The 25,351-nt window shown below is 46.5% G+C and overlaps 1 protein-coding gene across 2 annotated transcripts in view; it reads left to right on the top strand.

Moving 5' to 3' along the window:
- The window catches only part of LOC146865550 (baculoviral IAP repeat-containing protein 1-like), a 649,379-nt gene that overhangs the window by 80,424 nt on the left and 543,604 nt on the right, over positions 1–25,351 (top strand). For both annotated transcript variants that reach the window (XM_085632368.1, XM_085632367.1), the window contains exons 5-7: positions 16,744–16,795; positions 18,879–19,001; positions 19,096–19,195. In XM_085632368.1, coding sequence (XP_085488494.1) covers positions 16,744–16,795; positions 18,879–19,001; positions 19,096–19,195 — 275 coding nt within the window. The remainder of the gene's footprint in view (positions 1–16,743; positions 16,796–18,878; positions 19,002–19,095; positions 19,196–25,351) is intronic.

The following is a 25,351-nucleotide window of genomic DNA, read 5'->3' as shown; positions in this document are numbered from 1 at the left end:
GAACCAAAATACGTTTTCTCCGAATTAATCACCCTCCTACTGGAAGACCTCACAGATAACCAAGTTGCTAATTCCATACCCTAATGGAATCTCACTGGAGCAAATTACCCTCCCGAACCTAGTCTGTGTAGAGTATCTCTGATGTACTAGTGACAAATTGCGTACTTGCAGGTCCTTATATTGAAAACCAAACCAGCAATATACCTTATACAAGCCTATAGCAACCCATCTGCACAATAGTGCTTTCACAAAGGCAATAGAAGTGCCTATTGCCTTTGGCATAACACTTTCCACAATACAAACTAAAGGTCTACTATCTTGGGCAGTGAACATCTCAATCTTAATATGAGGTCACTCACTAGAGATGAAAACCACACTTTAGGTGAACTTAATATTTTATGGAATATTATTAATGGAAGGTCTCTTATAATAAGGCTAACAGTCTTCTGGGCAGATCTAAAAACACATGGGTGTCAAACCCAAAGCTTAATTACAGTTAGACTCAATTATTGTTCCAAGGTAGCTGTAAATCCTTTGTGACTCCTGTTTTCTTTACTGGTTACCTTGCAACACATCTAGACTTGACAACAGTTTGCAAGTGTCTGTCTGCTGCAACATTTTCAAGCAGGTGCCCTTCTGCTCATGGGTACCTGCTTATTCCCTCCTGGGAGACTAAAGGGCTGATTTAGATTTGGCAGATAGGGCACTCCGCACAAACGTTGCAGAGTACCCTGTCAGTCAAACCCTTGGTGCGCCCGCTCTATATAGAGTTGGGCAGACCATCATCTTTCTGAAAGTGGTGCCCCTGCTGGATTTGCTGTTGGAAAGGTCACTCTGACAGCCTGATGGAGTAGGGCAAGTTGGCATAAGGACATAAGTGTGCCTGGCCTATTTAGAGCAGACGGTCTGGTGTTTTTCTTCTGTCCGTCACTACCAGGAAAAACCTGGCGGTTCCAGACAGAAAAAAAAAAGAAAACTGACTGTCATACCATAGGAGAAAACGTCCAGGGTGTTGTGTCTTCTTAGTGCTTTTGTTTTTCCAAAACAAACTCCTGCTTTGGAAGTTTATTTTTGAAGAACAAAAAAGTGTGGTGCTTCCACCTGAAAGACAGCGGCCATGCACCAAGCTGAAGTGTCTCCAGAGTACCCACCATTATGGCGGTTCCTCTGAAAGCACAGAGATTACCTCTGCACCGGCGGTGATCTCTAAATATGGCAGACCAAATGCTGAATCAGCCCATCAGAGTGGAGCCCTTCGGCCCTGCACTGGGAGCATCTGGTCCATGCTGATGCCTTCCTTGTGGCCATCCAAAGTGGTTGGTGAGGATCCTCCCATACCTAGGCGACTCCCGTACTTCTATCTATGATTTTCTTCTTGCCTCAGAGACCTCTGGGGCCAGCCAGTACTTTCTCAGGTGTAATGCTTATTCTTCATGGCTATCCTGTGCTATCTCCAGGCCAACCTGCTCACAGTTGATGATGTAGAAGCTCTCCTTGCTGAACGGTCAGACAGCAACTTCATCCACCCTGCTCGTTACCCTTCTCCAGTGCTCGGTAATGCAACAGTGATTGTGCAATACTCCTGAAGACCCAGGGGACCTATCAGCACAGGGCTACCCAAGTGAGGCCCAAGTACCTCTCAATCATAGGCAGCCATTTCTTCTGGTACCTTGCAGTCACGGTGAACACAGTAGGCACTCCCTACATCTCAAAGAGTGATGCAATGAGCAAGCACATATCGTGTTGGTGTTGTACTGGACTGCCTCCCTTCAAAAGGGGCATAACTGGAAAACTGTCAGTCACAGTTTAGTTTTTCCTCTGTCTATAGTGTTCCTAGCCCTCCAGGTATGGGTGGTAAGAGTGAACAGAACTTGTAGTAAAGCAGGAACTTGAAATGAAGATTGTTCCACAAGCTATTGGTTCCGATGCAGCTTGGAGAGGTTTACTTAGCACAGCAGCTTGGTTTAGAGGCCACTTCAGATGGTTAGTGTTCTTTGTCCTTCATGCACAGCTGTGATGTCCAGGGATGGATAAGGGGGGGGGGGGCAAAAACAGCCCTGACAACAATGCTTAAACCAGCCCCACTCCTTTCATCAAATTGTGCCACCTGTATCTTTCCATCCATCCATCCATTCTACCTCCCGCCTCCCTCTCTTCTCTGATTATCAAAGCTTTCCTGTGCCTTCTGTAATTAGTTGCAGGAAGCTGTGGAAAGTAACAGAGGCACCAGCAGTGGCCTCTGGCTCTCAGAATTGGCCTCCAAGGGCACCAGCCCACAGGTGAAGTGCCCGGTGGAATAAAAGGCCTGTTGGCCCTGGTGATGTCCTTTTCTAGGCAGTGAAGTCCTGCAAATGCACACATCTTCACCCCTCTTACCACACATTGGCCTCGATCCTCAAGTTGCAGATACAGCTTCTTCCTCAATATTAGGACCCAAGCTCATTGCATAGCTCCTTAGCCAATCATGCAGCTAGGCTGATGACTCCTCACGAGATGGAGTGTGGCAATCCTCTTTCTCCTGCAGGCAGTTCCTACTTGTCCATGCAGTCTCTAGTTCTGCCTGCAGGGGTCTTGTCCAGGTGATCCCCACATGAGAAGGGAGCAAACAATCAGGGATCTTGGCTTTCGTGCTCATTTCTCATCCACAATTCTGTATCAGTCCTGGCACCGGTCAATGAAAACATTAGCACACTGACCTGCTTTTCTGCCTAGTGTTTATCCTAGTGTTGCAGATGTGAATTCCAGAGAGCCGCCCTGAAGCAGGTGCCAGGCATTTACTGGCATTTTGTTTATTACTAGCAGACTTGTACGGCTAAAGGCTTTTGTCATTCAAGCCTTTCAGGAAGAGGGGATGGACATGGATGTGCCCTGCCAGGAAACTCTGAGAAAAAGGCATATAAGACAGAAAGGCCTTACCACTAAGTTCCTACACAAAAGAGTGTGCAGTAACTCCTTCAGGGAAGAATGAAACATAATGTGGGCAGAGAAGCCTGACCTCAGTAATGTTCCTATGACTTACATACCTTCCCGGCAGGCTCTTTCATTATGAGTACCATCTACACACAGGAGGCTCAAACTTGGTTGTATGTCCTATTCAGTTAAGCACAACAGATACTCCACGGTCACACTAATCCCTGCACGAAATATGAACAACGCACTTTCTGTTCATGGCCCTGCAACCTAGCCAAAACTCCTTGCGCCGGTTATGCATCACTTTTGTGATGAAAACCCCGGGCAAAGTGTTGGGATGGGATTTACTATCAAATACAAATCAGGATTTGCATTGGAAAGTATCTCAAAGTAAGGCAAAGTTGCGCTTTGGGTTACTTTGCGCTACATTGCATCAAGTGGACGTTCAATGCGTGGTACATTGGCATTCCCATGCAACCACCAATGGGTTTTGTTGCAAATCCCTGTGTACTAACATTGGTAGACAGGGATGTGGGCCTGTTGGAAAACGAGGCAGCATCTGTGAGGCCTGCACAAATAACATGACTACATTTGTCCTTCACTGGGAACCAAACACCCAATTGTAAGGCCTGACTCTCAGAGGGTAGCGTTGCAGAGCAGTCTGAGGCTTACTCAAGGGAGGTGGTGTAGGCTAGTAATTGCCATTTGCAGGTGCGCAAAAATAACACTCAATAATTTATTGTCCAGTCTGTACTTTGCTTTATAAAAGTAAGAGTACATTTATTAAACACACACACTACTCAATACTATGCACCAATTTACAAATATACATAAGCTGTTGGAATTACTTTGTGACATTGCATAACATCTCCACCCCTCCCGCAAGGGGGGTGGGGTCTAGTACCACCACTCCCATGTATGCACATCAACTTGCCCCCAATGCAGTTAGTTGAACATAACCTGAAGCGAGGGCCCAGCGCACTGGCACAATCCCAGTGGCGAGCCACCCCATTACCCCAACAAGCATTAAAAAGGGGTACACCTGCCTTGGTGACACATGACCCTGACTGAGCATCTCCTACTGACCATAAAGTATGCACCTCTATATGTTAAGGGCTAGCAGTGTGGGGTCTTCACCTAAGTGCAGCAGCAAGACTCCATGTTTACGCACACTTGTGAATGACAGTACTCATCACCTTGGTTGATCATTTGAATACATTGTAATTACAGCCCCTAAAGGCATCACAGATGAAATCACAGAATTACGCACATAGAGCCAGACACCCTAGCAGGACTGTCTGGCAACATAACCCGACTTGACTTATGACATCTCCTTACACATGTAACTTACTGTCCCTTCAAAAGGAGTACTCCTGGCAACTACACTTCTCTTTTACAGGAATCACAGGTAAAAGCATGGGATTACGTAAATACAGCCAGACCCCTAGCAGGAAGGTCCAGCAGCATAACTCCATTTAGCTTAACATCACCTTACACAAGTACTTCACACACGTGAACGTCAGTCCCTCTAAAAAAAAAAAAACATTAGTTAATGCATTTCAGTGCATTTACTCCTCTTCACCGCCAGGGATGCCTTTCTCCAAACATCCCCCACTCAGTCCTTCACTCCGTGGTGCACTTCTCAACACACCCTCAGCTGCAGAACAAAAGTTCCAGCCTAGAAGGTGTATAAAATTTGACCGAGCCCTTGAGGGGTTATTCTTTTCGAGTCCCCATGTGACTTAGGGAGGGATTCCTCTTCATGCTGGGGGGGAGGCTGCGCTTCTCCAGCAGCTCCCTCAGCACCTTGGCACATGTATGGTGGTGACCCCGTCCTCCTGGGGCCACCACAAGCAGAGAAAAAGCAGTTTTTTCCTTGCAGGCCAGTCTAGGCCTGCAAGGCATTATGGGGCGATTCCTCTTTTGCAGTGAATATTATAGCAGCGGCTCTCCCGCTGCGTTGGGGAGAGCCGCAAGTGTGCCTCCGGCCGCCTTTGACTTTCGTTGGAGGGTCCGGTCCCACCTGGACCCCCAGGTGAGTAAGACGGCTCGGGGAGCCCACCCCAGACCGCTTTTGCAGGTTTCGGGCCCGGTCCCACCTGGGCCCCGGACACCGTTTCTCCTTCCTCTTTGCGGAGGCCCGGTCCCACCCGGGCCCTCCGCAGCTTTGGCACAGCTTGAGGTGGGGGCAGCCTGGGGAGCCTACCCCCAGCTGCTCAGGCTGGCCCGCAGCCCGCACTCTTGTGTGCGGCCGTGGGAGCCAGCGCTGCTCTTCTGGGCTGCCTGCTCCGGCGGGCAGACGCGGCGGCTGCAGGAGGACCGGCGAGTCTTCGGGGGAGTGCCACGGCACTCCACCTGCCATCCTGCACGTCGGGGCCCGGAGATGGCGTCCCAGGCCCCCTTTGGCATATCTTCACGGGGTGCGCGACTGCACACCTCGTCTTTGGCGGGGCCACAACTTCACGGGGGTGCGACGGCACCCCCCGCCTTCCGCTCGCTCATCGGGGCCCGGAGATGGGGTCCCGGGCCCCTTGTCAGTATTCACGGAGGGGTGCGACGGCGCCCCCGACTTCCGCTGCACGTACGGGTCCCGGAGTTGGGATCCCGGGCCCCTCCCCCTCCTTCACGGGGAGCGCGACGGCGCTCCCGGGCTTCGGTTTCGGCGGGGACCAGGGTGGGCTCCTGGCACCCCGCGGTGGCACCTTCACGGGGTGCGCAACGGCGCACCTCGGCTTTATTTCTCTTGGGGGCAGCCCCCGTGACCTGACCCACCCCGGGTGCATCTCTGAGACCAGCGGCGGAGCCCCACGCGCTTCGTCGTCGGTCTTCTTAGGGGTCAACAGTTGCCTACCTTCCGGGGGCCATATTTCAGTCCCTGGGGGTCCGATCTGTCCCATTTCCGCGTCTTCTTGCTCCTGGTGGCGTCCCTCAGCCACTGGGAGCACTCTCCTTCGCCCTCTGGGTCTCCAAGAGGGTGGATTCAGCAGGGAGCTGTCTTCACTGGCTCCCTGCGCCAGCCTTTCGCCAGGCTTTCCTCCTTGGCCTCTCTTCTCCCTGCGCAGAGGCCACTGCTTCTGCGCACCGGTCCTGGGCTCTTCTTCTGGTGCTGATAGGGTCCTGGGGGCAGTCAGGGGGTCTCTCCTTCCAACTTCCCATTGCACCAGGCTCCAGCACCTTCAGCCTCAGCAGACCACACCCCAGAGAGAGCTTCTCTTCCTGTGCAAGCACTTTTTAAAAGTTGAGTAGGGGGCTGGCAGGAAGTCTCTGTTGGTCCTATCAAACATCGACACCTCACTTCCCTGCCCCTGCTCCCTCCTTCTTGTCCAGCCTCTGGGCTTGTTCAAAAGGCGTCGCCCAGGGTCTCTGGCCACATGTCTCTGAAGCCCCTTCCCCCCACGCTGCCTTCCCTCCTTGGTGCAGCCTGGTGCCTGGCACCTAGTGATGGATGAGCCTGTAGCCCCACCCATCATCTCTTCATGGAGAGGAGGCCCTCACTTGTGGAAGAAAGGTTATCAATCCATCCAGCTGAGGTCAACCCTCAGCCTGCGTCTGGTCATGGCTGGCTCAGAGAAATATGACAGTTCTGGATGACCCAAAAGCAGTACATATATGACTTTGGACTCTGCAGAATACTTATTTTCACATCCGCTACAGTGGACTTAAGCGCGTGTCTGGAATCTGTAGGCCTAATGGAAGTTAGTCTAGCCCATAGGCTCCACATTCCCATAGGGGAATAATGAAGTGAAAACACAGTAAAACACACAGACTTTCCCTGGCATGTTTCTTCCCAGTGTATAAAGCCTATTCCATGTCACCACCCAATTCTGCATAAGTCCTGCCACACCATTCAATTTGTGCCTGCTCCTGGACTGCGCAGGCTAGGAATCTCCCCTGCGCAGCCCCTACACGTGTGCACACGCATGTACACATGTGTCTGCATGTAACCAGTTTGGTGCCCCATACTCCAGCTGTTGCGCAGCGGCCTGGACAAGCCAGGGGGACACCAGTAAAATCCCCATGCAGTCTCTTACATCCTGAATTCACTGTGGGTGAGTCCCCACTTATGAGGCTCCCCCACAGTGAAAGCTCAACAATTAGGCGTTCAAAAAGCAAAAAAATCCGGGCGGCCCATAGTGTCAGAACCACCTTCTAACAGGGCCAAAACCTTAAGCCTCCTCAAAGCAGGTGTTAAAAAGGAGAATTTCTTTATTTATCCTTTTTCCCAACCTTGCATGTGTGCTGCATTGTAGAACACAAATACAAAGTGGGAAAAGATGTAGGGCATAGATTTTTTTACTGGAAGGGTCACCTTTCATTACAAAACTTTAAGGGGCGCACACATCCTTGCACTATGGTGCATCTGACTGGAGAAGTATTGACTGGTTCTGGGAAAGTCAAGCCCAGGGACAGTTGTGATCAAACAGGCCGGGTGGAGGAGACCCTGACAACTATGCACGTAAAAATGCTTTTCCAGTTTTCCAGTCCCTAGCTGAAGACTGTAGTTCAAAGATAATGATCTGAAAACTATTTACAAAATGGGCTTGTTTCAAACCCAAACACTGTACATAATCTCTCTAATAGTTCAGCACAGCTGGTCAGTAGATATTTAAAACTTTTCTGCCCCAGCCAAAGTGTGCCTGTCAGTTAAGGGGCTGGGCCTCCAGCAGCTGCTATTTGGAAAGCTTACCCAGATGAAAGAGTCTAGATGTCCTGAGGAATGGACTGAGAATACAGATTGCAGGAGTGAGCTTCTCTCTCCACCTGAGTGACTGCAATGTAAACTCCTGAATCATTACATCAGCCTTCATGATAGGCTCTTTTTTAATGTTTCAAGAAATGTTGAGTCCGCACCACATTTTACGTTTGCAAATTGTAGGACAAATCCTTTTGCAGTCCCTCAGATAAAGTCCTGGACTTTAGGGTGGAGAAAGGTGTTCACAGTCATGCTTCCCACAGACACTCTGTCGTTGTCAGTCACTTTCTTAATTTGCCAGAATCTCATCTCTTTGGTAGCTGGTCACCTACTGATTGCAGGGGGGCAATGCTTTAAATGGGCAGGTACAGTCAGATTGTACCTGCACTTTAATTTGACTGGGCGGGTACCTGCCCTTCTCAGAAGGGGTTGAATACTTATAATGAGAGAGTACCAGCACTTCTTATTAGCAAACAGGTACTTTTAAATAGTGAGTACCAGCCCTTTTTATCTTTCAATTTCGGAGGGGGGGGGGGCGGCTGGGGTACCAGCACCCAAGAGCATCACCTTTAAATACTTTAAAACAAGTTCTGGGTCTTTGTGCAGATGCGTTTACTCCCTAATCCTCAATCTTGCTTTACTGTGGAGAGTTGAATGATGGGTCATCTTCAACATCAGACCCTCATTTGGGGGGAAATGTCATGTTCACATTATTCTCACCCCTTGTAAGGTGGACATATTACATACCTTTTAACTTGCGAACATTTGGCGACAGTCACTGTCGGAAATTGGATTACTGGTTAAAGGGTGGTGGAACCCTACTCAAGCAGGAACCACAATCTCTGCCAGGGTGAAACGCAGGCAAACCCCAAATTAACCTTTGCTTAACCCTTGTAGTTGTCGGGCTTCATTTAGAGGCAATGTATAAAGAATTTATGCAGCGCTTCAAACACTAATCAAGTGAAAACACAACACAAGAAAAATCCCACACCGATTTAGAAAATAGAGTAACATTTATTAAATTATTTGACACCAAAACAATGAAGATCCAATCAGTAGAACGGAAGATTTACAATTTTAAAGATTTAAGTATAAATAGTGCCTAGAAGCACAAAGCGCCTGTAGTGTCCTTCCTAGCCTGGGAGCATGAAAATACAATATGCCACACATGTAGCTCTGCAAAATACTTCTTTATTCTTCAGCATACAACCACACAGTGTACGCATTGCGTCATAACCTTTAGAACAACACTTTAACACCCCCCAGTACATTACATAGTTATTGTTTGGTAGTCCGCCTGGAACTACAGGGTCCCAACGCACGTAATATCAAGACACTGCATCTCTCCCTTTGCTAAATAAAAAGTGCAGACAGCAATAACATCATAGTTCCTCAATGAGTTGTTGAGGCTTCAACACTGGTCTGCCAGATTGGGTGGTATAAGGCAGTTGAAGTGCATCTCCATTAGGCACCGATGACACAGTATTTAAAGTGTGATTAACTTTCCGGGTTGTGTCCTTTCCACGTTACAACCCTCGAAGGGTCGAAATCAAAGGAAGTGACCGTTTTTCACTTCCTTTTCTGTTCGACCTGTAACTAGTCCCCTTTGTCAAAGACTGTTTCCTGGGCACTTCGGTGCTGATCAGCATATGTCTTCATCTTGTACTTTTGAGAATTGTCTGTGACATGAACCTTGCAAAAGAAGCAATTGATGGATGGAACGCTGAACAATGCATCGTTCTTTTGCTCACCACACCACCCCAGTTTGGACCAAGCCATATGCAAATCAGTCTTGACCCTGTTCCTTATGGGAACAGTCCACCCTGAACTACAAAGCCAGATCCTTCCTGGACCGGAAACAAGCATCCCGGGACCAGTTTTGGGGCACCACCCCTCATCAGCCAGGCTAGCTTGAATCCAGTGGCGCAGTGAGCACGGGACCCACGTCTGGGCATACCCTTCCCACTTAGGGCGACAAATGGAAAAGAAACAATTGATGGGCGGAATGCTAAACAATGCAAACATTTACCCCCAGTCACAAGGATCTGGGTTTAATCCAACATTCTTTTGCCCACCAGGCCACCCCAGTTTGGAACCTGCCATATGCAAATCAGTCTTGACCCTGTTCCTTATGGGAACAGTCTAGCCCGAACTGCCAAGCCAGGTCCAACCTGGACCGGAAACAAGCATCCTGGGACCCGTTAAGGGCCATCACCTCGCATCAGCCAGGCTAGCTTGAATCCAGTGGCGCAGTGAGCACGGCACCCACGTCTGGGCATACCCTTCCCATTCAGGGCGACCAATGCAAAAGAAACAATTGATGGATGGAATGCTGAACAATGCAAACATTCACCCCCCAGTCACAAGTATCTGGGTTTAATCCATCATTCTTTTGCTCACCACACAACCCCAGTTCGGACCCAGCCATATGCAAATCAGACTTGACCCTGTTCCTTATGGGAACAGTCCAGCCCGAACTGCCAAGCCAGGTCCTCCCCGGACCGGAAACAAGCATCCTGGGACCGGCTTTGGGGCATCACCCCTCATCAGCCAGGCTAGCATGAATCCAGTGGTGCAGTGAGCACGGGACCCACTTCTGATGTTAGCATTCATTGATCGGTCCAATGTCCATTGTGGTAGTTTGGTTCTGATGGCTGTCCTCAAAAGCAAGGTGGGAGGACTCTCACCAGTTGTGGAGTGATGAGCTGAGCAATAGGCATGAAGGGCTTGACACATGGCTTGGTTGAGGTTTATTTCCTCCATTGATGCTCGCTGAATTACTTCTTGAGGGTGTCCATGAATCGTTCAATAACACCATTGGCTTGGGGCCAGACAGGTGTACTCTTTTGTTGCTTGACATTGAGTCGGACAAGAAACTCCTTGAATTCTTTGCTATTGAAAGGCGGGCCGTTGTCGGAATTGAGAATAGCAGGGATGCCCCTCGCTGCAAAGATGTCATCAAGCCACTCTATGACTTTGGCGTGGTTTGTTGATGACAAGTCTTCCACCAAAGGAAAACGTGAATATTAATCAATGACTACCATGAGATGATGTCTACTTCCTAGAGGCCCAAACAAATCAACTGCAACTCTTTCCCAGGCTTGTGCAGAAAGGACAGACATAATCAATGGATGCTGCATCACCTTGAGGGATAAACAGTTACTAAGGTGGCACACTTTCAACTATTTCTCAACTCGTTCTTCTAGGCGAGGGAACCACACTTGGTCGGTTAGGGCTCCTTTGGTGGCTTCAATGCTGCGATGATTTGGTGTCTCAGGTTCACAGGTATGATGATTCTTGAGCTTCTCAGTATGATACCTTCGTGGTTGACAGATAACTCATCCTGTACATTCTTGAATTTTTGGAATTCAGCATCATTAGCAAAGGGTCAAACACTTTTCTACCAAGATTGTGTTGTAATGATGTCTTTCAGAATGAGCACGTCCTTATCTGCATTCGTAGCAGCAATAAGTTGCTCAGTGGATAGAGCTGCTGGCGTGCTGGACCTCACAATGAAATGTATATAATCTTTAGCTGCTTTGGATGCTGAATTGTTGCAATGTAGCAGCGCTCTTCAAAATGTAATCTGCAGGGTATTGATCTTTTCCTGGTTTGTATACAATCGCACAGTCGTATTCTTGCAGTCGCAACCTCTACATCTTAATTTGAGGGGGCATCTTAGCTTTCGGATTTCCAAAGATAAAGATAGTGAGCAATGCCTGACGGTCTGTGATGATAGTAAAAGTTTCCTATATAAAAACACATGAAAATGTTTACAGGTCCACACTTCAGCCAGACTCTCCTTTCCTGGCTGAGGGTATGCACGTTCTGTTTCAGACAGGCTTCTACTGACATAGGCCACAATATGTCTCTGGGCATTCGGATGGCCATTGTATTGCGCAAGGATTGGCCCCACCCTCACCTGCCTCGCATCTACTGTGATCTCGTATGTAGCTTGGGGCCAAATTAGGCCATTTCAGTTGCATTCTCAATCACATCTTTTATGTCTTTGAAAATTTGGTCACATTCAGGAGACCACTGGAATGAGACATTTTGTCTTGTTAAGTCAATGGGGCACACAATGTAGCAAAGTCACAAATGTATCTTGAGCAATAACTGGTCATGCCTAAGAAGCATCGCAGCATAGTTACATCTTGTGGGGGTACAAATAGATGACAATGCTTGCACTTAATCCGGGTCGATAGTCATTACACCATCAGTTAAATTTATGGCCAAAGAATTTGAGTTTGATATTGCAAAACTCACATTTTGCCGCATTCAGAGTGAGACCTGCATCAGCAAGTAATTGGCACATTTGTGTAAGGGCCTTGTCATGTTCCTTTTGTGCTGCTCCAAATACCAGTATGTCATCACCTTAATTAAAAGCATGTGTGAAAGGCTGAATTACTCCGCAGATAAACATCCTGAAATATTAAGGCAGCTGAAGATACCCCAAAGCTCAGTCCTTTGTATCTGAACATATCACCATGACTCAAAAAAGTAGTAATGCACCTGCAGTTTTCTTCCAGCTTGAGTTGATGGTATCCTTTGTTCAGGCTAAGACGGGAGAAGACTTTGGCTCCGTTCAGCTGCATAATTCTGTCCACGATGTGGGGACCAGAACATCTATCTGACTAGGTCTACCCTTACTGTGTGAGCAAAAGGATATATACATGATCTCTGTGATTGTCCTCAAACCCCATACCTGGTGTATGAAGTTAGGTAGTCTGCATCATGAGTGTAAACTTGGTGCCCGAGTACAATGGTGGTCGGACGAGTATCCAACCGCCATTGTTGTGGGAACGGGACTGACTGACAGGTAGTCGGTGGTCCCACCCACCAAATTAGGATCCGACCACTGTAGAGGTGGAAACATGCCTCTTTGTATTAAGGCTTGTGCTGCAACTTGGAAAATGGCCACAGCACAAGCCCCAATGCAAAGAGGAATGTTTTCAAACATCCCTGCACCCTGTGGCACACGATGCAAGGCTGTTTAGGGGGGCCAGAAAAGCCTTTCTCTTCATCTTCGGAAGAACCAACTTGAAATGGCTGGAGGAAAGGTGGATTGTAATCCCCGTGGCGGTGCCTGAGAAGACAACTCCTCCATTGTGGGGAATACGATCGGACCAACCACCGACGGGCTCCTTGATCCCATCGAAAGCTGTCAATCAGTCCCTGGGCCAATGTGGTATGACCAACCTAATACAGCGGTCTGACAATGTTTAGAGATGTTGGTGGGACTGACACTGATGGCATATCAGTGTTGGTCCCACCGACATCGTAATAGGCCCCTGAGTTTACGCAGGGCTGCATGTCAGGCACTGCTGTTGTTCCAGAATAGTCCTCTCTGCCAAAATTCTCTCTGCCCCAAAGGGAAGGGACACAGTTTATATGATAAGAACTACTTTGTTGGATGCAGCTGTGTGACTGTGTTATGTCTAAAACATTAGGAGCTGTTGCTGAACTAGCAATGAAAACAGTACACTATGTTATGTATTCCGAGCAACCTTGTTCAAACAACATGTACAGCATATTCCTAGAACAATGTCGCGTAAACAAATGTATAATATGTGGCTATGCAGAACAGAGGCAGCCTAAAAAGTCTAAGATGCAAAACTAAGGGAGAACCAAAGTGGCCCTAGAATGGAAATCACTACAGTATTGCACTTCACTTGCTTGTGCCGGTAAGTAAGTTTCTACCTTCATACCTGGTTGTTACTGTTATCAACATTTGCTTGGTATAGATAATGGCCCTATGTTATGGCGTAGCACAGTGCCTCTTTTTTTGCCCTCACCTGTGGGTTCTGACTGGCTTATTAAATGTGTATTGGCTGGAGTGGGGCTTTGATCCCACATACACCACTCGCAAACTGCTTTGCCTGGATGCACGTGGCACACATGAGCAGTTTGCTGTACCATTGCAAACTCTCAAGGAGAGCAGTCTTATTTCTTCGGGGCACGTATGCTCTACTCATTGCCAGTTGTAGCATTCCCCCCAGCCCGGGAGCATGCAAATGAAATACACCCTCACGGAGCCATGCAACATACGACTTTATATTTCAACATACAACCACACACTGCACTCATTGCGTCATAACCGTTATAACCACACCTTAACACCTCCAAGTACATTACGTAATTCCTGTTTGGAGTCTGCCCAGAACCACAAGGGTCCTAGCATACGAAATATCAAGCACCAGCTGTGGTTATTTGGTTGCACCAGATGTGAAAAGGTCACAAGTTTAGGCCAACAGCAGTGGATCATGGGCTAGATACAGGGACCCAGTTAGGCCCACTGAACAAGAGTTCCTTAAATCCTAGTTGCCGAGTGATGCAAGATCCCGCATCAAGGATGTGTCACACAACAGAGGCAATTATGGGTCCTGATGTGGAGATGTGTAATGCAGTGGCGGTTCCGGGAAGATGCGAGGCTGTAATGCGAGGCCCTGCATCGTCTTTGAGGATTTCGTTGACAAGGGACTTGTGATGCAAAGGACTGTCGAGGATACGTCACACAATGGTGGTTCCAAGGATGCTGCAGACTGCAATGCAAGGTCCTGCTTCAGAGATGTGTCGAGCTGCGGTTTCGATGTGGAGTTCTCTGAGATGATGTGTTAGTTCAGTGTCGGTTCTCCTGGGACCACAGCTAGGCTGGCAGAACACCATCAGACCCACTTCTAAGTGTTCAGGACTGGGGTGGCACCACTTAGGAGGGTAGGACTTACAGCAGACAGAGTTCAGGTGATGAGTGCAAGGTGAATGGAGCCTTCTGTCTCTGATGCTGTGGTCAGGAGGCCATCCAGCAAGCCCTTGGAGTCCCTCTGGTGGTCCTGGATTCAAGATGCAGGTTCCGACCTTCACTCAGGCAGCAGGGCAGCAGAGCAGCAGGACAGTCAGCCAACACAGTAGCAATCCTTCTGGCTTAGGTGCACAACAATTGTTCTGAGTCTTTTGAAACCTATTTGTTTAATTAATTTTTATTTTAAATACTTTTTTCACTAAAAGTTGAAAGGTTTTAGTTTATTATTTTACACAAAAATGAAATATGAAAATATAAAAAAAAATATATATATATTTAAATTTGAATATAACCTCCCTCTCGCTATATATGGACACACACCCACACACATATATTTATCATAAATAATTTGATTTATTTAACATTATTTCCTGTTGGTTGTTCATCGAAGTCCCTGCCTCCAATATTTGCTATAGTCAGTAACAGTACCTGTGATTTGCCATGTGTGGTGCTCGACTTACTGAAACTCTAGGCTGGAGTAGATTTATGACTGTTTTTGGTCCTTTTTGGCAGTAGTAACTTTAGAAGGACAGTTAGAGAATAGCAAAATGTTTAGTGTTTTGTTTGTGGACATTTGTATTTCCCTAAACTCCTCCTTACCATACCCTAATCCGCCCCTCATATAGTAGTTAGTGTTCCTCATTATCCAGCACCTTCCCCACTCCTTTCTTCCACATTTACTACCAATACATATTCCTAAGTGTGCAGAGACCTCCGCAACTGGGGTGGAGATTGCCACATAGAAAAGATAGGAGAGATGGAAGTCTCCGCACGTAGGTTTGTGAATAGAATTTGTAGTGTGCGAGTAGTACTACTGTAGGACTTTCCAACATATTACAAGCCTCAGTGCCATTAGTAAGTTGATGTCCCTGGTCAGCACATTGCTCTCAAAAATGTTCCATCACATTTGAATCACGCATTTCCCGATATTCAATACCAGCTTGTCTTACAATAACATGTAATTCATGCCACAGGTTGCCATAGCATCCTGATCAGGACCAGGACACTTACAAGGCACTGCACATACATAGGGAGTGGGAGGAGCGAGGAGGCTGTCGGCACCTTGTCATGTAAACATGCAATATCAAGGCATGGAGCCTGCATCAACTCAAATATGCTAGTGCCTGGCTCTGCTGAACACCAGATCTGAGTCCAGGACTAAACCAACAGAACTGAACACGTGCTGATGCAATGCCCTGGAACACTTAATAAAGAATAAAACATATAAAACTAACTTCAAACAAAAAGCGTTCATTGCTAGATCTTTGCTAGTCCCAGGTGGTATTTTTAATATGATGCCTCTCTGAGTAGAATGTAGGGAAAATAATGTTTGTTTATTGTATTTTTAAAGGACACAGGATTTCCCTGCCTCCAGGATGACCAGCCACTTCATGGTGTAATCAGTAGCGGCTGGGCAGGGAATGAGGGTGGAGGGGTGTTGGGGGGACAAAAAACAAATACCACTCACTTGTTCGGCCGGCCGAGACTAGAGTCGAAGCACCCAGTTTCCGCATAGCCAATCACAATGCTGCAATGCAACATTGAGATTGGCTCCCCTAAGCCAATCACAACTCTGCAATGCAGCGTTGTGAATGGTCTGAGCGCCGTGGATCGGCGCTCAGATGGGAACTGGTGGCCTGGGCATGTTCCTCACCAGGCTTTGTAATGCAGCCTGGTGGGGAACATGCAAAGTGTTCATGACTGTTTGGCCAAGCCAAGACGTCTGGCCAAGCAGTCATGGGCACTTGGAGTGTGCAAACCACTCCTCCCCCTGTATCTCCAGCCACACCCCACCCAAACCCAGCCCCGAACCTGCAAAAATAAAATGATAATAACTATGTTATCATTTAATTTTACCTGCTCCAAGAGCAGTGGGGCAACCCGGCTCCTCCGCCTTAGCAGAGGAGCCCCTGGGTGTAATATCTCTAATGAGGTAGATAGACAAGATGATATTTCTATAATGTCAATTTTTGGCTTGATATTTTGTGACACAGTAATCTGAATACTGATTTGAAGCATGAGATTGCTGCCCCCTTGAGCTATATCATAATAGAAATTTTAAGAAGCTATTTTGGTTCAACATAAGCAGTGTTAATCAGTTCTGTAACCTGGATGACTAATTCTCTCCTGATTGAGGAATACCTGTCGTCAATGAGCCAATTTCTAAGCACTGGGTAAAGTAATTCACAAATTCAGCAGTTAGTTAAAATCACTGTTTAATAGAATAAAGAGGATTCCATGTATTTGCTTCAGGCACGTCTTAAAATCTGCATACTAGTGACATAAGGATACAACATATGTTTTTGAGAAAGCATTAATCTTGCTTCTTTCTTTTTTGCAGGGAAAATTGTTTTTATCTTCACCCATTAAGAAGTCATTGCAAAAAGACACAGGTATGAACTGATTTTGACAAGGGAATCGATTTTAGTATTTTTTTCATATACTTGTTTTTTATACTAGCAAGCCTCTCAAATGTTTTTGTATTTGACATTTATTATACTTCATGTAATATTATTGTGAAAAATTGTACATGGTATTTATAACATACTGGTGGTCGCCAGATAGGTAGTTATGACCTAGTTTCCGTAGGAAAATGATTTTTTGGCTTGCCTATAACTTTGGCATCGTTTGACCAATTTTCATGAATTTTTCCCTAAAAGTGGCAAAGTAGGTTGTGTGTGTCATGGGTAGATTGGGGGTGATCCGTGCAGTGGGGACCGAGAAATAGGGGCGCAAAATAAGGGTGCGTTTGTATTGTTAATTCCCATAGGAACGTATTGTCGAATCTACAGCCCGAACTGCTGGACGGAATCACATCCAATGTGGCAGAAAGGTAGATGTTGTTACGCAGATTGTACTTTTGTTATTTGGTGCAAATCCGATCAGTAGTTTTTGAGAAATTTAAGAAGGAAAAGATAGATATATCTTTGGTCACGAAGCCTTCAGGAAAAAAGACGAGGTTGTGTAGGGAATGCATGGCTCTGATTGGCTGCCAACACTTCAACCAGGCAGTGTTGGCAGCCATCTTGTGACTCTGCTTCACCGAATCCCCCCAAAAAGTGAAAATAAAAAAGGGGGGCAGGGTAGGAATATTTCCCCCCAAATCATGGTGTTGGGGTCCCCCTGGGACGCCGCCACGGCATAAAAACATTTAGAAAAAAAAAATTGCAGCAAAATTGCGATAATTGTGAATTTGTGCTTGCTTTACAATGACTCTGGGGTGGGCCAGGTCCCGGGGGCATATGATGAATAGAGGAGGGGAGCACACAGGGCCCCCTCCGTGTGCTCCCCAAAGCCTTCCCCGCATTCATTTTTTTTAAAAAGTGTGCCTCGCGGAGGTGACAGTCTCTGGGGTGAGGTGGTCCGCGAGGCCCCCCAACATAATTTTCCTAAAAAATTGTAAAAATAAAAGGAGAGCCTGCACACATGCTCTTATGTGGCTGCAATTGGCATGTGATGCTATGCTAACTGCACCTGAGGAAATGAAGTTTGTGCTAGGCCATTTGAAGTTGTACTTGGAAATGACATTTTGTATTGCTGGTCAACGACTACCTCGCACTTCATCTATCATATTTACTCCATTGTCATACCATGGCAGCACTCTATGGGTGGTAATTTAAAAAAGAAAAGTAACTGTTTCCCAATCAGGTTAATAGACCTGTAGAAGAAATGTAGAACAATAGCTCCTGTAAGTCTTTTTTGATTCAACAAGCGTTTTGTTTGTAAAATAGTAAACTCCAATATTCTTACCATGCTCTGTTCCCTAAGGCACTCTAGATAGACTTTGGTCCTCTGATTATCTTTGGGCACAAATGGATGAGACCAAGCACCCTCTCTCTGGGCTCAAATACTTCAGAACGAACAGGCCTCGCACAAACAGGAGCCTGGACTTCCTTCATTTGATATGCTACCCCTCTGAGAACTTGCAGATGGTAGAGAATACTGAGAGGAGCAGGAAAGAAGCATGTTACAAGTCTTCCAAAAATGTACATATTTGATGTATATCTTTATGTCTGTGTAGCGAATCTAAAACTATCACATTTGTCTAACACAAAAGCTTCCAGGTTATTATTTATTACATTGATTTCACGCTATGACTATTCAGCCATGATTCAGCCAACGTGAAAAAGAACAATAAAATCTTTCACAGTTTTTGAGGCAACATGTAGTTTCATAATGCACTTCGCACTACTAAGACATTTTAAAACTTTGCTTTTTTTGGAAGGCATTACTTTCTATCCCTAAAATCTGCACACATCTTCACCTCATGACTTTATGTATATATTACAATTAGCAGTACTCTCTCCTGCTCAAAGCTTGCTTCTACCTCAGTATGGTTTATCTCTACTGCCACATTATTCACAATCTATTACAATTGGGCTTAACTGCGGTATTCTGTTTTCAGTTGTGCGCACATTTCTACCATTCACAACGTCAGCAGCTTAATATTTTACCTTGGTTCTGATCATACTGCAGAAGGACCTGTCATATCCAACATCTTTGAAGAAGAACTTGTTCGACTGGAGTCCTTTAAAACATGGCCCGAGGAGGCTCATGCAGATGCCGCTGTCCTTTCCAAAGCCGGATTTTTCTACACAGGTAATGCATAGTTGTATAATAAATGTGTATTTGTGCCGGTTGCAATGTAATGCAGAGGTGAACGTAAGAAAGTTATTTGTGGTGTATTTTCTAGGGGTGACTGACACTGTGCAGTGTTTTTCCTGTGGTCTCACCGTCTCCAAGTTTGAACCAGAAGATGATCCATGGACCGAACATGTGAAGTATAATTCAAGGTGACACTATCCCACGATAATACCAGTCTTTAGTAAGCACTGAACATCTGAGCTGGGCAAGTTGGGTTTTGCAACACTTTCTTTCTCACAGAAGACACATGACATGATTAGAACAAAACCCAAAAAGCAAGTACAAAAACGCAGATTTAAAAGTTGGGAGTCTATCGATGTTAGGTTTCTTCTTAGAATTTGAACTGATTTTAAAAGTTTTTGGTATTCATAAAAATTCAAAGCAGTACTTAGGGGAATTTGCTTACAATTTTGATTGCCAGGAGTGTCTATGTTGCCCTGCACTTACCTATGCAGATTTACAATAGGCCATTCAATCGACAGGCAACATAATTATAGGAGAAATTTGTGTTAGAAGATGGACTTGTTTCATTGTTCTGCACCAGCAAACTTTTTTATCTTTGTGTTCCTATGTAGGGTACTGAGTATTTTTTAGTGGTGGACGAGTCCGAAAATTTGTGGGGATAGCCGAGCCAGGGATCTGAGTTGGATCTAAAAGCCTAAGCTTGAGCTGAGCCTAAACACGTTTCCACAGTGCATGCCATCTATCACTAGTAATGCTAGTTCTTTAAGACTGCCTCCATTCTGCCTTTTGCTTACACCCTCACACATTTACTTCTATTTACTCTTTCAAACTCATATTCTCTTTTTTGTTCTTTACCTTTGTTTTCTCTCATTTTCTCTTCACCAGCCCCACACTCACCCTATCTAGCCTCACCAGAGCTATCTTTTTCACTTTTTCTTTCTCGCTCCTCATCTCTGTTCTTTTTCTTTCTCTTTGTACTCTGTCCCTTTTCGAAGTCATGCAGTGTTGAAAAGAAAGAAAAAAAGATTCCTGTGGTGTAGGTACAGGTGTAGTAATTACAGAATGTTAGTCCTACAACCTTGCGAAAGTCATATCTTGCACAGAAGCAGTAGAGGCCAAGCATGTCTTCTCAATCTGCATACTAGGACAACATCTCACATGAAAGAGTGGAGAATGATGCATTTTAGAATTCCAGAGCACAGTATGACCTTTTAATGGAAAGGAGCGATGTAAGGCCTGTGGAATTACACAATGGTAAAAAATATATTAGTGTCCTTGGTGTTCGGTTTGGTTGCGTCATTGCTGATTGGGAAACAAAAGAGAACAAAACGTTTGTGGCTGCGACTATCTTATCTCCTTCCCATTCTCTGAACCCTCTCTGCAGCATTCCTTTAATCTTCTATGCTTCTCTTATCTGTTGTGATACTATATTGGGCTATTTTACCCTTTTTGTGCTTATTTCATCATCCAATTTCCTCTTGCTTTCACTCTCCTATTTCCATCCCTGGAAAACAGGGCCATCCCAGTTTTGCACAAGGTCCATGGTGCTGGAGAGTCACTGCTGGGTGCAGAAGCCGAAGAGCTGACCAGCACCTCTGTTTTTTAGGTCGAAGCTTACCAGACAGCACAGCTGGCTGGTTGCTGAAAACTTCTTGGAGACATTCTGAAAGCTGATCTAGGAATGCATTGAACCCGTTGCTTACCATTGGCTTTGTGGTTTGTAACTCACATTTGCTTGCTTTCTATCTCTTGGCTTTATTTGTTCTAGTCTGCCCAGCATATTTTTGTCTCTTTCCATGGAGCATGGTCTGTTTACTGTATTCTTCCATGATTGCTCGCTTTCTGTAAACAGGCCTTTAGATTTTGTTATTATCCTGTCACCTTTGCTGTGTATTCAAATGTAAGGCTCTGTCTTCCAAGGGAGCATGGTGTTAACTTTTCTTTCTCTGACTTCAAAGTGAGAGGATTTATCTGACAATCTGGGGTGTTTATGGAAAGGCTTTTTCCTAACACACAACAACATCTAAGTGTCTGTAAAGGAACTGTGCAAATATTTCATAATATATCAGACTTAGGAAAGCACAAATAAAGCACACTTTTGTGATTCTGAAGTGTGGAAACAAATAAATCAATACACTAGATGATGCCATTTCCACACATTATCTTTTGTGCTCTGTTTAGCATTATCAGTAAAACAGTATGGTGGCCTGGCAAATGGCTGAGTAGATGTTTCTCTTGGCTCTCCTGTCGGTGCATAATAAATCCGTCAAAATCCTTCCACTCCTGAATGGTTACTTTCCCCCTGATTTCGGGAAACGTCCAGCAGTACCCCCAGCACTTACCTGCTGCCACGATCCGTAGCTGGTTGCAGAGCACGGCAACAATGAAGAAGCAGATGTGCTGTAGGCCATACATACCACGTGAGACAAAATGGTACATGAAATAGATACAGTCGCCATCAAGGTCAACCTGTTCTGGTGTGACCGGCGTAAAGTCACAGACTGAGTCACCACTAATGAATAAACAGTGCATACCATGCAGACTGAGGTCCACTACCTAAGGGACACGATCATCGATCTAAAACAAAAGGTGATCCGCCTAGATGAACGGGCGGAAGATTCAGAGGGAAGGTCACGTAGGACTAATCTACGTTTTATAGGATTCCCGAAAAAGCGGAGGGAATATCGCTGAACTATTCCTGGAAGACTGGATCACCTCCACAGTAGCCCCAAAAAACCTGTCTACGTTTTTCACGGTGGGAAGAGCACACAGAGCGCTCATACCCCCACCCAAGCCAGGTGCACCACCAAGAGCTATTATTGCGAGACTTTTTAACTTTAGGGACCGTGACACTACCCTGCAGATGACACATATTTGAGATACGCTATTGTATGAGGGGCACCAGATAGCCATCTACCCAGACTATACTCAGCGGGTACAGGATCAAAGAAAATCCTTACTAGTGGTAAAACGATGCCTTAGGGACCTGAACCTCAAATACAACATCCTCTACCCAGCCAAACTTAGGGTCAAAAGCAATAGGGAAGCACTGTTTTTCTTCTCGGTGGTGGAGGCCAGTGATTGGTTGGATACCCAGTGACACTCAGGGAAGAAGATAGACTCCTCAATGAACTCATTCTGGGCTGGCACATCAGCAGGCCCATCAAGGGACAAAGGATTGCAAAACACGCGACAACCCAGTTTCAGAATGTGTAGCCCAGCGATAGTCTGAGTATGCAAGAGTGGCACACTACAAATATCAGACACCGTCCCCGACTCAAGAGATTCATCACGCCATTTGGATGTTACAAGTTTCTCAGGATGCCCTTCGGCTTAGCGTCGGCTGCAGCGGTTTTCCAAAAACTTATGCATAAGCTGTTCCAGAAGGTAGAAGGGGTCCAGTACTTCCAGGACGACATCCTAGTCATGGGGAAAACCAAGGAAGACCATGATAAGAAACTACACACAGTGTTAGCGATCTTAGCCCAAAATGGACTCACGGTGGAATGGCAGAAGTGCCGATTTGGAGTGGACTCTGTGACCTGCCTGGGCCACGAAATCAGTGGAAGAGGAATAGACCCGAAAAGAGCGAACATGGCGGCCATCAAAGACGCACCAACACCGACGAGGAAGGAAGATGTCCGCTCCTTCCTAGGCATGGCGGAGTTCTACAGTAAGTTTGTCCCGCATTTCGCGACCAAAACGCACCACATACGGCAACTCTTAAAGGAGAAGAACACGTTCAAATGGACGCAGGAGGAACAAGAAGAATTTGAGAGAATCATACCCGACACCGTCCCCGACTCAAGAGACTCGTCCCAAGAGCAACTGTTAAATAATGATTTCCACGGGGAAGATAATAACTAGAAGGGGGATGGGGGATGCACTGCCGACACAAAGAAGACACCGTCATGATCGGTTGGGTCAGATAAGTATTTGGATGTTTATTGATGGGAGTTACTGACACTCATGCTTCTTACATGAAGGGAAGTAGGGTAACTGTGAAGTCTTTGTTATACGGAATTAAGTAACCCTGACTCAGTATATAAGTGTCCAGCTGGGGGCCTAACCCCAGAGGTAGACAACAAATCAGGGGGGGGGGGCATATCCTCGCACCCTGCTGGCGAGTCCACCACTAGCAGTGCGGGAAAAACTCTGAGAAATGTGCTTGTTTAATACAGGGAGTACAGACTCCTGGAAATGTAAGACACTAATGGTTTATTACAACTGCATTGTTCTTCTATTCTTTATGTTTGGAGGGTTAATGGAGTGGCAAAAGCACGTCCTTACCTTGTCTCTTCTGGGACTGGGGGGAGGTGTGACACTGCCCAAGGGGTGGGGGGCGTTTGTTGTTGTTGGGGTATGGTTGTGGTTGTTTCCCTACCCTCCTACAGAGTCACTGAACATGCCATGCTGCTGCGACAGCAGGGGCAGCAAGTACCGTATAGAAATGCATGAATGCGGAACAAAAATGGAAAAGGAATGTATGTGCTATGGCAGCCCCCATGAAAAACTGATAACCTGGAATGAACGCAGGATAGCGACCTTTGAAAAGAGAGAGTTTTCCACTATTTGAAGCGCTATAAAATAGCCATAGCATGCTTGTGGGAGACACATATTTGGGGGGATTCCCTACCATGTCTGAAGAAACGCTGGAGAGAGCAATTGTATGCTACTTCCTATTCTGGGTTTGCTAGGGGGGTCCTCATTTGGGTGGCAACAGGGGTCCCGTTCCAACATCAACATCCCACTGTGGACCCGGAGAGGAGATATGTCATCGTGCATGGGAAACTAGATGGTATTATTAATGTTTTTGCCCCTAATGACGACTGCCCATATTTCTTTCCCAACCTAATGAGGATGGACGCCCCCTACCTGAGAGCGGCTGTGCTGCTGACAGGAGACATTAACTGTGTCCTGGACGGTGCCATGGACCTAGGTCCCCAAGAATCCACACTAACTCCCAGATGACGGAGACATTACGGGACGCCCTGGTTGGCATGCAGTTGCTGGATGTATGGCGTCAGTGCCACCAGACAACTCAACAGTACTCCTGCTACTCCCCCGCATCTGGAACTTCTAGTCGGATAGACTATTGGTTCCTTCCTGCTGAATTTGGACCTCACGTGGGAGGGATACCTTTTTTGCCTAGGTACCTGTCCGATCACTCACCTGTATTGCTAAGCCTGTGTGGGATGAGAACCTGCTCTGCCATACCCTTGTAGAGGCTTCGAACCAAAGCCCTATCAGACCCTCCATTCGTGGCCACGCTGTTGGCGTCCCTAGAAAGATAATTCGCAACAAACTGGGGATCCGCCTTGACTAGAGCTCTTGAATGGGAAGCCATAAAAGTGGTTATTAGATGGGAATGTATTAAAACATCATATGGGGTGCCCTAACAGCTGGAAACAGACATAGGCAAACGGGAGGCAGTGCTGGGCGACATAGAGAGGGTTCTTCCGGGGCCCAACATAGGTTGGAGGAATGGCGGGTTGCGCGGGAGGCCTGCTAACAGACTTGCATCGATTAGAAAAACATGTTTACTCCACACACCGACAATGATTACACATGAAGGGAGATTAAACCGGGGCGCTGCTGGCCCGCCTGATCAAAGAGAATCAGATACTACACCCATTGTACAACTTAGAGATGAGGACTGCGACATGGTGTTGTAACAAGTCGAGATGGTGGATGTGGTGGCAGATCACCTTAAAAAAGTATATGCATGGCAACCTCTCGGTCCAGCCAGGGACAGTGGAAGACGCACCCATCTATCGACTTATTGTTCCAATTTGGTGAAGGCGGGGCCGTAGTTTGCACGTATCACCGTGTCTGGATCTCTATGTACCCAGACCCCTAGATATTTCACGGGGTCCGAGGACCATTCAAGTGGATATTCCAGGTCATGAGGTGTAGTGCACTCTGTAAGTGGGACCACTACCGATTTGGACCAATTTATTTGCAGCCCAGAGAACCGACCAAAACGGATGAATTCCCATAGCATGGGTGCCATGAAAGTGCGGGGTTCGCGTAAAAATAATAGCATGTCGTCCGCATACATGGAAATACTGACTGGGCGGTGGGCGAAACGCAGTGCCGTGGCACAATGTCGCTGGCGGATGACGCAGGCCAGGGGCTCTAGAGATAAAGCGAACAACAGAGGTGAAAGGGGACAACCGTGCCTCGTGCCCCTAGTAATACAGAAGGGGTCGGAGGTGCAGCCCTCTACCCGGACACGTGCCATGGGGTTGGTATATAATAAAGTTATCCACTGCACAAATATTGGGGGAAAGCCCACGCAATGAATAATACTGAACAAATAGTTCCACTCGATAGAATCA

This window comes from Triturus cristatus, chromosome 2_1 (assembly GCF_964204655.1).
Source record: "Triturus cristatus chromosome 2_1, aTriCri1.1, whole genome shotgun sequence".
Lineage (NCBI taxonomy): Eukaryota > Metazoa > Chordata > Amphibia > Caudata > Salamandridae > Triturus > Triturus cristatus.
Note: the sequence above shows the minus strand (reverse complement) of the source record. Positions and strands in the feature narration are given on the sequence as shown.